The sequence below is a fragment of the Mobula hypostoma genome, chromosome 12 (genome assembly GCF_963921235.1).
Source record: "Mobula hypostoma chromosome 12, sMobHyp1.1, whole genome shotgun sequence".
NCBI lineage: Eukaryota > Metazoa > Chordata > Chondrichthyes > Myliobatiformes > Myliobatidae > Mobula > Mobula hypostoma.
The window spans coordinates 43,726,029-43,738,785 of NC_086108.1; the positions used below are offsets into that span (position 1 = coordinate 43,726,029).

At 39.2% G+C, this 12,757-nt stretch overlaps 1 protein-coding gene across 2 annotated transcripts in view; it reads left to right on the plus strand.

The window, feature by feature from the left end:
• slc30a7 (solute carrier family 30 member 7) overlaps positions 1–12,757 on the plus strand; it is a 69,764-nt gene that overhangs the window by 26,972 nt on the left and 30,035 nt on the right. For both annotated transcript variants that reach the window (XM_063063931.1, XM_063063932.1), the window contains exon 5: positions 11,188–11,314. In XM_063063931.1, coding sequence (XP_062920001.1) covers positions 11,188–11,314 — 127 coding nt within the window. The remainder of the gene's footprint in view (positions 1–11,187; positions 11,315–12,757) is intronic.

Consider the following 12,757-nt stretch of genomic DNA (forward strand, 5'->3'; position numbering starts at 1 on the left):
GGAACAAGCTTCTGACAACTTTTTTTTCTGACAGATTCTCATGCAAATCATTTCTCCATGCTTGTATGTTGTTTGATGACTCTTTGCATTTATTTGCAAACAAATTGTATAATACAGACACACGTCCCCTAGCTTCAGATAATTGCAGAGTGATGTCTTCTAGAGTAGATAAAGGAGGGAGCTTCAATCTGTAACCTTGCCTGGACATAATAAAACTTCGCAACTGAAGGTATTTTAAAAAAAAGAGTTTTGTTGGAATTCCATATGTGGCCTTGAGTTCTTCAGGCATAAATGTATTGCCATTATAAAGATCAGGCACCTTAGCTATGCTTCGGGTCGACCAAGTTTTAAAAGCGGGGTCTGCTCTGCCGGGCCGGAAGCTATCATTACCAAAGATAGGAGTAATCTGGGATAACTGTGATGTCTTCCAAATACGCAAGAGCATCATACCAAACCATTACGGTATTTTTATACCCCTTGCCCCTCTGTCCCTCTGACTATACCCCTTGCCCATCCTCTGGGTTCCCCCCCCACCGTCTTTCTCCCCGGACCTCCTGTCCCATGATCCTCTCATATCCCCTTTGCCAATCACCTGTCCAGCTGTTGGCTCCATCCCTTCCCCTCCTGTCTTCTCCTATCATTTTGGATCTCCCCCTCCCCCTCCCACTTTCAAATCTCTTACTAACTCTTCCTTCAGTTAGTCCTGACGAAGGGTCTCGGCCCGAAACGTCGACTGTACCTCTTCCTAGAGATGCTGCCTGGCCTGTTGCGTTCACCAGCAACTTTGATGTGTGTTACCTGTATTTTTTAAGAAAGGATCTTTAGTTTGTTTGACCATTTTTTTTCCCTTATCTGCTAAGTACATATATAGTTCTAGAGGGATATTGATCGACTGGGATTCCATTGCGACCCAAGTAGGGGAGTGATCCTTAACAAAATAAAACATTCCTGTTCTAGTCTGGGCCACCCAGAAATACCATATAAGATTTGGTAGCTGTTAGCCGCCTCTATCATACAGCAGATATAACAGGCAAAGCCTGAGTCTTGGACCTCTATTATTCCAGATAAAATTAGAAAAAAATTTTCTTTAATAAATAAAAGAAAGATGATGGATGAGAAAGTGGGATAGATTGGAAAAGGTACAGGAACTTTGGTAAAATTGACATTTTTAGAATGTTTATGCGTCCAATCAAAGATATGGGCAATTTAGTCCATCTGTTTATAAGTTGAATAACTGAATCTGTGAGAGGGTTGTAATTAGTTGGGATAATTTTATCAATAGGAGGAGTAATTTTAACACCCAAATAAGTAAAACCCTGTTCTGACACTGTAAATGGAGTTTGAAGTGGGGGATTGAGTCTCTCATCTTTATCCACGAATAATATTGCAGATTTGTTGTTTATTTTATAGCCTGCAAAAGTACCAAAAGTACTTATCAGGTCAATTAAGGCAGGTAATGTTTGTTTCAAGTCGGAGCAAAACAAAATTACGTCATCTGCGTACAGGGCTATGCGATGTTCTATGTCTCCTATAGTTATTCCTGCTATGTTAGCCTGTTTTCGTTAGCAAGTGGCTCAATGGCCAGGATAAACAGGAGGGGAGATGGGGGACAGCCCTGTCTTGTTCCCCGTTGGAGTTTTAAAGGTGACGAAAAGAGCCCATTAGTTAAAATTTCAGCCTGTGGGTTAGAATAAAGAAGTCGTATCCACCTTAGAAATTTTCCCCTATACCAAAGCTTTCTAAAACTTTAAATAGGTATTGCCATTCCACTCTGTCAAAGGCTTTCTTGGTATCCAGTGACAGAATAATGCTATTAGAGCTTCCAGCCTTTTCATAAAGTATATTAAACACTCTTCAAATGTTGTGGAAGCCCTGCCTTCCCTTAACAAATTCATTTTCGTCAGGGTGGACCATTTTTGGCAAGAGTGGCTCCAGCCTCCTAGCTAATACCTTACAGAGAATTTTGAGATCATTGTTCAGAAGTGAGATTGGCCTATAAGATCCACATATGGACGGTGTTTTTCCAGGTTTTAACAGCAGTGTAATTACTGCCATATTAAGTGGGGGGGGGGTGGCGGTGGAGGAATGACTCCAGTGTCAAATGACTCCTGATACATATAAAGCAGACGTGGTATTAATTTAGTCTTAAAGATTTTATATATTTCAATTGGAATTCCATCGGGCCCAGGAGTTTTTCCTCCCTTCATGTTATAGCTTCAGACAATTCTTTAGCCTCTAAGTTAAACTCCAGCGAGGTCAAGTACGTTTCATCCAGGGCTGTAATTCGAACAAGTCGAGAAATTCCTTTTGTATTTGTGGAGCTGAATCTGAATATTCTGAGTTATACAGATTTTGGTAAAATCTCAAAAAAATATTGTTTATTTCTTTTGGGTCAGCAGTTGTCACCCCCTCATCTGATTGTATCGAGTTTATTGCCCTTTCTGTTTGATGCACCAGGCCAAGAGTTTACTTGCCTTTTCACCCTGCTCAATATAGGATTGCTTCGGTCTCATCAAACTTTTTGTTGCCTTATTAATGGACAATACATTATATTTGGCTCTCGGTTGGTTAAGTTCTGCAAATAGCTGCTGAGAGGGATTTTGAAATATTTCAGATTCAGCCTCTTATTATTCTTTCAAGCTGTTCTATTTCAAATCTAAAAGATTTATGTTTAAAGCTGGTAAAGCTAATCATCTGACCTCTTAGAAAGGCTTTAATGGCTTCCCACCATATAGTAGCAGATGTCTGCTCGGTATTATTTCCAAAGTAGCAGTCTATCTGTTCTCCAATAAACTCTATAAATTCGGAATTCCCCAGCCCAGTCATTTGAAGCCGCCACCTTGGGGAGTAATGTAAAGCGTTAGGCAGGTTCAAAATAAATGAAACTGGGGCGTGATCTGAAATTATTATGCTATCGTACCAGCAGCTTATAATTGTGGATTTTAAAGCAGCTGAAAGTAAGTAATAATCAATTCTGGAAAAGGTCTGGCAAGTGCTAGAATAGCAGGAAAAAGTTAGTTTATCCGGGTGCTTACTTCTCCACACATCAACTAAATTAAAGTCTTTAGTGTATTGCAATAACTCTTGTCTGATGGTGAGAGGTATCTATCCCATTAGATCTGTCTAGTTCAGGTTGGAGTGCACAATTAAAATTGCCACCTACAATAAGATGGCCTGGCAGAGCAGCTACTGATAAAAACAGATGTCTGAAAAAAGCTGGGTTGTCATCATTTGTCCCATAACACATTGACCAAATTAAACCTGATTGAGAAAATTTCACATTGAATAATAAGGTATCTGCCGGATTGGTCTTCAGTAACATTAACAAGGTGGAAAGGCAGCAACTTATGTATAAGGGTAATTACCCCCGTGAGTGTAAGCTCAAAGAAGCTGGAAAAACCAGTCCCGGCCATCTCCTCCTTACTCTAACTATATCTTCGTGGGTTAAATGGGTCTCCTCCAGAAAAAACGATTTTAGCTTTTAACTGCCTTATCCTACTCATGACTTGCTTTAACTTGACAAGTTTATTTAATCCTCTTACATTCCAAGAGGTAAACTGAAGTTCGCAGGGCAGGGGCTATTAGTTATAATTTCAATCATGTTGAGATGAATTGATTTAGAATGACTGCTATCTGAGATTACAACGTAACAAAAAAGATGAGTAAAACCCAGTAAATAGTAACTAGTTCATTGTAAACATAACTAAGTGTACTTCCCAAACTGATATACACCCACCCACCCCACGATGAACACCTCCTGACAGCCCCGAAAGAGGGACTAATTATGGAGTTTAACTGGTCCTGCCACGCCGTCGTCATGGTGAGGAACAGCATAGCCAACAGCCGGAACACAGCCCCAATGTTATCAGTAGTAGAGAATATTACAGCCAAATTATACCAAGAGTCTTTATCAAATTTAACCTGGTCGTAGTTACAGTGCCACTGAAGATAACGAGGACCGATGCAAATTCATTAGCATAAACAGTGCAGTGGGTAACACACCGCTAACGTTCGTTAGCGTTCATTTATGTCCCTTAGGCACTATGAACATACCTATTCAAGCAAAAGTTTTTTAAAAAAAACTGCTGTACTGTCTTACTTGCCCGCATCCTCCAAGTTGTAGTCCTTCAGCTCCTGCACAAATTTCTCCGCTGCTGGTGCACTGTCAAAGGTGTGGCGTTTTCTTTTGTAGGTCACCAGCAGTTTAGCAGGGTGAATTATCCCATACTGTAGGTCCAGGATGGAGAGAGAGGCTAACTCTTTCTTCATTGGATCAAAAATTTTCCTTCACCTGAGGAGTTCGGCAGAGACGTCGGGGGAAAAGAATGATTCTGTGATTGTTGAAAAGTACAGGTTCTTTCAGCCTGGCAGCCTTCATAACCCGGGTCTTGTCCACATAGTTTAAGAACTTCATTATCACTACCCTGGGTCGCTTAGCCGACTGTGCTTCAACTTCGTTAGCCTTGCCAATTTTGTGCGCTCTCTTAATCAGCAGGGGTCCAGGGAAGTTTTCCGCACCAAGCACCTTGGGGATCCATTTTTCCAAAAATAGACCATATCAGCCCCTTCCGCCTTCTCTGGAAGTCCCACCAGGCGAAGGTTGGAATGGCGGCTACAGTTTTCCAAGTCGTCCACTTTAAACACTAACGCCTCCATAGCTGCTTTCATGGTTGTGTTTGTTCTGATTATGCAGAGGGGTGATATCATCTTGAGTAGTGCTAATTCTATCTTCGGCTTCTGTAATGCGCACTGTGACAGCTTTCAGATCAGCTTGTACTCCTTGTATAGTGTTTAGTAGCCCATCAAATCTCAACACAAAGTCATCTTGCATTATTTGAATAATGTTTAGGATTTGGTTTGGGCCCGCTGCCGTGCCAGCATCTGTTGCCTTTTCTTCACCAGCATTGTCGTTAGCTTGCACTGCATGGCTATAGGTGGGGTCCAACTTTGAAGACTTTTACGTCTGCTTTGTTGGTTTCAGTGGCATTTAGGCTATCACTCAGTTTCCAATCAGACAAACCGGAGCTGTGCAGGTAATTCGAGGTTGTTTGATTGCGTAATTTCAAAACTTTTCGGAAGAGCTCTGACACGTCTGCTTGGTACCGCGCCATAACCGGAAGCCCTCCCGGTGATAGTTAATTTTTGTGTTGCTTCAACCACTCAGTGGGTGAGCTACTTAATTGCTGGAGTTACCTTTGTCAAATCTAATCATGCTACCAGCAGATCTTGGTATGAATAATAATCAAGCAAAAACCACAGTTTAGCTCTACCTTATCCCGAAGATAATTGGTGTCAACTTGTGACAGACAATTTACTATGACAAAGTACTAGACAAACAATCTGCCTAAACTAATAACACACAAACTATTGTACTACTCATCAATACTGAGTGAACCATTTAAACAATCACAGTCAAAAAAAGTATGTGAACCTCTGGGGTAATGCCTTTACAAAAGCTATTTGGAGTCAGCTGTTCCATTCAATGAGATGAAAATGGAGGTGTGGGTTGTAGAGGTGCCCTGCCCTATTTTTAAAAAAAGCACACAAAGTCAGGTTACTGACAGAGCCTGCTCTTCTCAAAGTTCTGTTTATATGCACCATGCCTTGATCAACACAACTTTCAGTGGACCTTTAGAAAAATTGTAGAGATGCATGAAGCTGGAAAAGGCTACAAAAGCATTTCTAAAGACCTGAGTGTTCATCAGTCCACAGTAGGAGAAATTGTTTACAAATGGAGGAAGTACAGTACTTTTGCTACTTTCCCTAAGAGTGGACGTCCTGAAAGATCACTGAGAACACCATGGAGGAAACCAGTGCTCGCCAAAAAAAAAACATTGCTGCACATCTCAAGTTTGCAAAAGGCCATCTGGATGTTCCACAATGTTTCTTGTGGACTGATAAGACAAAACATAAACTTTTTGGCAGATATGTACACCACTATGTTTGGAGGAAAAAGGGCACTGCTTACCAACACCAAAATCTCATCCTAACTATGAAGCATGGTGGAAGGAACATCATAGTTTGGGGCTATTTTGCTGCTCAGGGCCTGGACAGCTTGTTGAGGGAACAATAAATTTGAATTCGAATTCAAAATGTTATCAAGACATTTTACAGGAGAATGTCAGAGTAGCGGTCCATCACCTAAACCTTAATAGAAGTTGGGTGATGCAACAATGATCTGAGACACAACAATAAAATGACAAAAGAATGATTTTAAAAAGAAGAAAATTCGTGTTCTGGAATAGCCAAGTCAGAGTCCAGACCTTAACCTAATTGAGATGCTTCGGCATGACCTGAAAAAGGCTGTTCACGCAAGGTATTGGAGAAATATTAATGAATTGAAACAGTTTTGTAGGGAGGAATGGTCTAAAATTCCTCTTTGCCATTATGCAAGTCTGATCAGCAGCTACAGCTGGAGGTTATTGCTCCTAAAGGAGGTTCTACCAGTTATTACATGCAAGGGTTCACATACTTTTTCCAGCCTGGACGTTGAATTATTAAACAGTGTGTTAAATAAAAACATGAAAAGTATGATTGTGTGTTACCAGTTTAGGCAGATTGTGTTTGTTATTATTGTGACTTAGATGAAGATCAAACCACAGTTTGAGTAGAAAACCAGATAATTGCAAAGGGTTCACAAACTTTTTCTTGCAAATGTATATGCTGATTTGTCATCTCCTTTGATTCGGCAAATAACAGTGGTGTAATTAACGTAAATGTTGTATTGAAGCTATGTTTAGGCTCATAATCATCAGTGTAAGCAAGTAGAACAGGGGGCTAAGCACACAGCGTTTTGGTGCAGCTGTACTGATGGATATTGTGGAGGAGATATTGCCAATCTGAATTGACTTGGGTTTGCAAGTAAGGAGATAGAGGATCCAATTGCACAAGGAGGTATTGAGGCCTAAGTCTTGAAGCTTATTGATTAGTTTTGAGGGGAATATACTACTGAATGCTGAGCTATAATCAATGAAGAGCATTTGATGTATGCATCTTCACTGTCCAGATGTTCCAGGGTTGGGTGAATAGCCAATGAAATGTTATCTGCTGTTGACCTGTTGTGACAGTAAGCATATTGGAGCAGATCCAATTGGCTTCTCAGGCAGGAATTGATGTCTTTCGTCGCCAGCCTCTCAAAGCACTTCACACAGTGGATGTATTGTCTACTGGACAATAGTCATTCAGGCAGGTTACCACTTTCTTTTTGGGTACCGGTATAATTGAAACCTGCTTGAAGTAGTTGGGTACCTCAGACTGCCAGAGCGAGAGGTTAAAGATACCAGCCTGTTTATCAGTACAGGTCTTTGGTAATGGGCCAGGTACTTCATTTGCGCTGGATGCTTTCTGTGGGTTCACCCTCCTGAAGGATGCTCTCACGGCAGTCTCAGACTGAAATCACAGGGTCATTGAGGACTGTGAAGATTTGTGAAGGTGCCTCCGTATTTTGACGGTCAAAGCACGCATAAAAGGCATTGAGCTCATCTTGGAGTGAAATCTGGTTGTCACCTATGTTGCGTGGTTTCATTTTGTATGAGGGTAACTTTTTTAACCTCCTTTATTAAGGGTAAAGGATAACATGCATGGAATCAATCCTTGTAGCAACTATTCAAAACTGTAATTACAGTAAGGGAGGACAATTCAATAACTGGCAATGTTGCTACAGTGGCAAAAGAAGTGGCCATTTTTAAATTTGGCTGCATTTTTTCCTTTTCACTTAAATGTTTTTCATTGGAGAAATATAAAGTTTATATGGGTGCCACAGTATTGTAGCACCTTGTGCAATGCTGTTACAGCTTGGGGTGTCCTGGAATTCAGAGTTCAGATCACCATTTTGCAAGGAGTCTCTGTACATCCTCCCACAGTACCAAGGTGTACTGGATAGGTTAATTGGTCTTTGTAAATTGCCCTGTGATGAGGTCAGGGTTTGTTGCAGGATTGCTGGGGCGGCATGACTCAAAGGGCCTACTCTGCACTCTAACACTAAATAAAATAAAATAAAATGAATAAAGTTGTAACGTGGAGAGAGGTATTTGGATTACCTGCATGTATCAGATCTAACAGCCACATTCTTGGTCAATACTTTGCTCCCATCTTTCAAACAGGCATCCATTTATAGAGATGTATCTGGAGTCATCGTTCCTTCTGGTCTTGTAGCTTATTGCAGGAAAAATGAGAGGTCCCCACTGTTGACCTCAAAGGCTGGTATATTTCTTAAATAATAAGGAATTTGTATCTGTAGAAGAGCAATTAAAGGTCAGGTTCAGAAGCTGTTATAGACTAGTGAGCATATACAAAATGTAATTAAGGGCTATTGGAATGTTGGCTTTTTATCCCAAAGTGATTGGAATACAAGGGAGTGGGGGCCATTTGTAGTTTTGCATTCAGTTCTAGCAATATGCATTAGGCTTGATTTGTTATTTGGAAAGAGTAGCACAGATTCCCAGAATGATTTTTGGGCTTAATGGTTAAATTGAGAACCAGCTTGGCAATTTTTTTTTCAAGGTGAGATATTAAATCATGACCTGATTCTGGTATTTACAATTGATAGGCAAACGAGAGGTGAAACTCGGAAAATCCGCAGCAAGGGAATGCAAGCTTAAAATTTCGTGTTTAGCCATTCAATTGGACTATATATAAAGAATTGTGGAAATCTGGTGCTCTCTTCTACCAAAATCTATTAATACTAAGTCAGCTGAATGTTTCAAAGTAAGATTTTTTTGTTAGGCAACGATGATTGAATCAAGATGGATAGATGGAGTTAGGATGCAAAGCAGGTATGATTAAAGAATGCCAAAACAGACTGCTACCGTGCTTGCACCTGTATTTAATTTTTAATTTGTTGATCAGTGCTCTGTTTTTGCTTCCACCTTGTTCATGTCCATTTTTTAATTTACTGTTTGAAATCTTGATGATGTCATTCAGGTTACCTCAAAATCTCTGTTAAAAGAAAACACGCCTGAAAATTTTTCTTTATTAATCTATTTAAAAATAGATTGATAAATAATGCCCAGAATTATGTGCCAGATTTGTAATTACTACGTCTACAGTTGCACCAGTGACAAGACTACTGGTTGCTATAGATTTTGGTCCATTTTGTCCCTATTGTGTTTTTTCAGCATGTTGTGCTATAAAGGCTAGAAGCCCATCTGTTTTATTTAACGATGTAGTTGTTGGTTGTTATTCCCATTTAGTGCATGATGGGTGGTGGATCTGTCCTGTATCATTTTGGAAATACTAACTTCGTTCCTAACAGATATCACTTTAAATACGGGTGTGAAGCCTTGTTGATAGCTTAATAATTGACTAATAAAAGAAGTGTTGATTATCTCTTCTGTAGCTTAAGACCTTGTCTTTTTGAATGTTGGTACAGATTGAGCACCCTTTATTCGAAATGCTTAAGGCCAGAAGTATTTTGGATTTTTTCAGATTTTGGAATATTTGAATCTATATAATGAGAATACCTTGGGGATGAAACCCAAGTTTAAACACAGATTCTTTTTGCATTACATATACGGCTTGTACATATATCCTGAAGGTAATTTTATATAATACTTTTAATAATTTGTGCATGAAACAATGCGTACATTGAACCATCAGAAAGGTAAGCTATCACTGCCCAGGGTAGACAGTCAGTGGCTGTTTGGCATCACCACCACTTCTGACTCTGAATTTATGTGCTACCAGTAAGCAGTCTTTGCCTTACACTTGTTCATCACACATATATACTGATGCAGCCATTCAGTATGTTTGCTTGTCATCAGTAGAGATATTGGCAAACTAATCAATGAGTTTCTCTGCTGCTGTGGGATCAACAGATACTTTATCAACACAAATATTTAAAACTGTAATGCCTTGCCTTTTCTTAAATTTCTGCAACCAGCTTGCTGAATATTCACAATTGCCTTCAGTTTTTAGTTTGTCATGATAATAGAGCTTCGCTTGTTTTGTGATCAGCATACCATTAAAAGGCATATGTTCACTCTGTTCATGAATCCACTTTTTGAAACACGATCGAAATCTTCATCTTTTGCCTTTCGCAGTGTTTTTCTATTTTTCATTAGCTTCTGTTCTTTTCTTTCAGCATAGAACTTTTAATAGTTTGTCCTTCTGTTTCTTCAGGTTGTTCCAACACCATACTCTGTCAGATGCTTCATAGTTAAACCGCTGTCAAGTTTTTCCAACGATTTGACTTTCTGTATTATAGATAAATATAACTGCTTCCCCTGTTTATTTTCACTATTACCCATGGGGGTAACTGCAGGCCTTGGCATTTTCAACCATAGCTTCACAACATAGAGCAGAGAATAAGCACAAAACACATGGTAATCACTGTGAGTAATGCAGGAAGATCTGGCTATGATGACTGTTGAAAACTAACTGGCTCCAACAGGGCCACCACAGGGTATGTGAGGTCACTCCTCAGAACTATATGTGGTGTGCAAAAACCTGCATGTCGCCTGGGACCCTCCCTTGTACCTTCTGGAATTTTCCATTTGTGGCATCATGTCAGTGCTCAAAAAATTTTGGATTTTGGGAGTCTTTCAGATTTTGCATTTTGGATATGTGATGTTCAACCTGTAATTTTGTTTCCATGTGATCTGGGGGCTTCCGTTGTATAATTGGCAAAAACCTGGTTATAAAATGATTCCAGCAGAAAGTTTAAGATCTTTGCCATATAAAGAAGTAATTATGACTAGGGAATTATTCTACAAAATATATGGTTTATTTTTAAATTGCAGGAGAATAAGACATAATAACTCTGGAAAAGACAACTACTTCGTGGTATAAAGTCATTAGCAAGAGAAAACCAACAGATGCAGTCTTTTCCATAGATGCTGCCTGGCCTGCTGATTTCCTCCAGCATTTTGTGTGTGTTGCTCAGATTTCTAGCATCTGCAGATTTTCTCTTGTCTGTGGTTGGATTACTACACTGCGAAGTCTCTTCCAGGGACGCTTACCCTGAAGAAGTTTAAATCTTAGTATATAAAATGACTTCACTTTTGGGGAGAATAAAAGGTCATTTATATTTGACTGCTTTTTATATTCACCAAACTAAGTCCTGTGTAGCAGTGTGTTAGAGATCAGGAGCTGTTATTACCATTTGGTGGGATGTGCCATTTCCCATGTTGCTTCTACTTGTAAGATGCTTCAAACTTTAGTTCTCTTTCATCTCCAATTATTTTTCAGAGAGCTTTGGAACCCCCTGAAGTGCATCATGAACGGTTGCTGTCTGTATCTGTGCTTGGGTTTCTGGTGAATTTGGTTGGCATTTTTGTATTTAAACATGGTGGCCATGGACATTCGCATGACGGTGGTAAGGGAACAGTTCTATAAACCTGGAACTATTGGAGTTGTTAGGCAGAATAATACCAATATCATGGAAAGGCTAGACAGTGAAACATTGATATGGGAAATTACTTTCCATCCACAGCTGCTTTTTATTGTTAGATGCAATGTTTCTAACCACTAATGTATGTCCTGATTCACAAAGGCGTTTGATTTTTTTTCTTAATTCGTCACACTGAGTGAGGAAAAAATGATCAGAATTAGCTAATTAGAGATAATGTCTGCAGCTCTTGCTTGACTTCTTTTCAAATGAATTAGGCTAGTGACAAAGCTCTTTTTACATCATTGTCATTTCACTTCCTATCTGACACTTAACATGCTGTTAACCTCAGCAATACAGGAGAAGCAATACGTATCTACCAGGAGAAGTTCTATACCAACAATTAATTAAAGGTCCCTCCACCCTGCACCTTGAAAGAGAAAAATAACATTCTACTTCCTTCACCCAATGAATGACATTCCACTTCATTCCACTGACAACTCTTTTAAGTTAATGCCCAGAATTCTAAACAGTAATTTTCAGATTTAAGCATTGAGCCATTTTGAGTTACAGTCGCAGTTCCCAAAATAACTTCAGATCAGAAAAAGTAATTTACCTTTTTTTTAAAAAAAGTGCTTATTTCTTATTTAAAATTGTAGTATTATCTGAAGAATAAATTGTTGGGAAATGTTAAGTACTTTTTCTATTCGAATAGAAACGTTATTAAATGGGAAGAAGCTGTTATTTTTCAGATACCCAAACTACAAAGTTTAATCTGTACATTTAGGCAAAAGGGTATTTTGGCTTTCATGATAAGTGATTGGAGTGAAAGACTAGATGTTGCTGTTTTTATGCAGGGTTTGTTGATACCATACCTGGAGCACTTGTACAGTTTTGGTTTCTGTATTTAAATTTAACCTTAGAAACTGTATTCAAGTTTCACCAGACTGACTTTGGGGAGGAGGAGAGGTATTTGATTAGGATGGGCATATAATTCCCTGGAATTCAGAAAAAAGAGAGGCTATCTCATTGAGTCAACATTCTTGACTAGGGTCCACACTATTTTTGGATAAGCAGAGGGCGAAAGCTAGAATATTGCTTAATTCTCTCTCTGAATTTTTTCACTGATAGATTTCTGAATCTTGCTAATTTTTTGGCAGGTGCTCAGTTATCAAAAGTATTCAATGTTACTCGATAGACTTTTGGACTATCTGAGATTGGCAGTAGTTACAAATGCACAGTGGCTATCAGAATCATGTTTTAAAATAGGAAATGCAAAAAGGGAGGTAAAAGTTAATGAGGTAGTGTTTCTGGGTTCATTGTTCATTCAGAAATCTGATGGCAGAGGGGAAGAGGCTGTTCCTGAAACATTGAGATTGTCTTCAGGCTCCTGTATTTCCTTGATGGTAGCAATGTCAAGAGGGCATATCT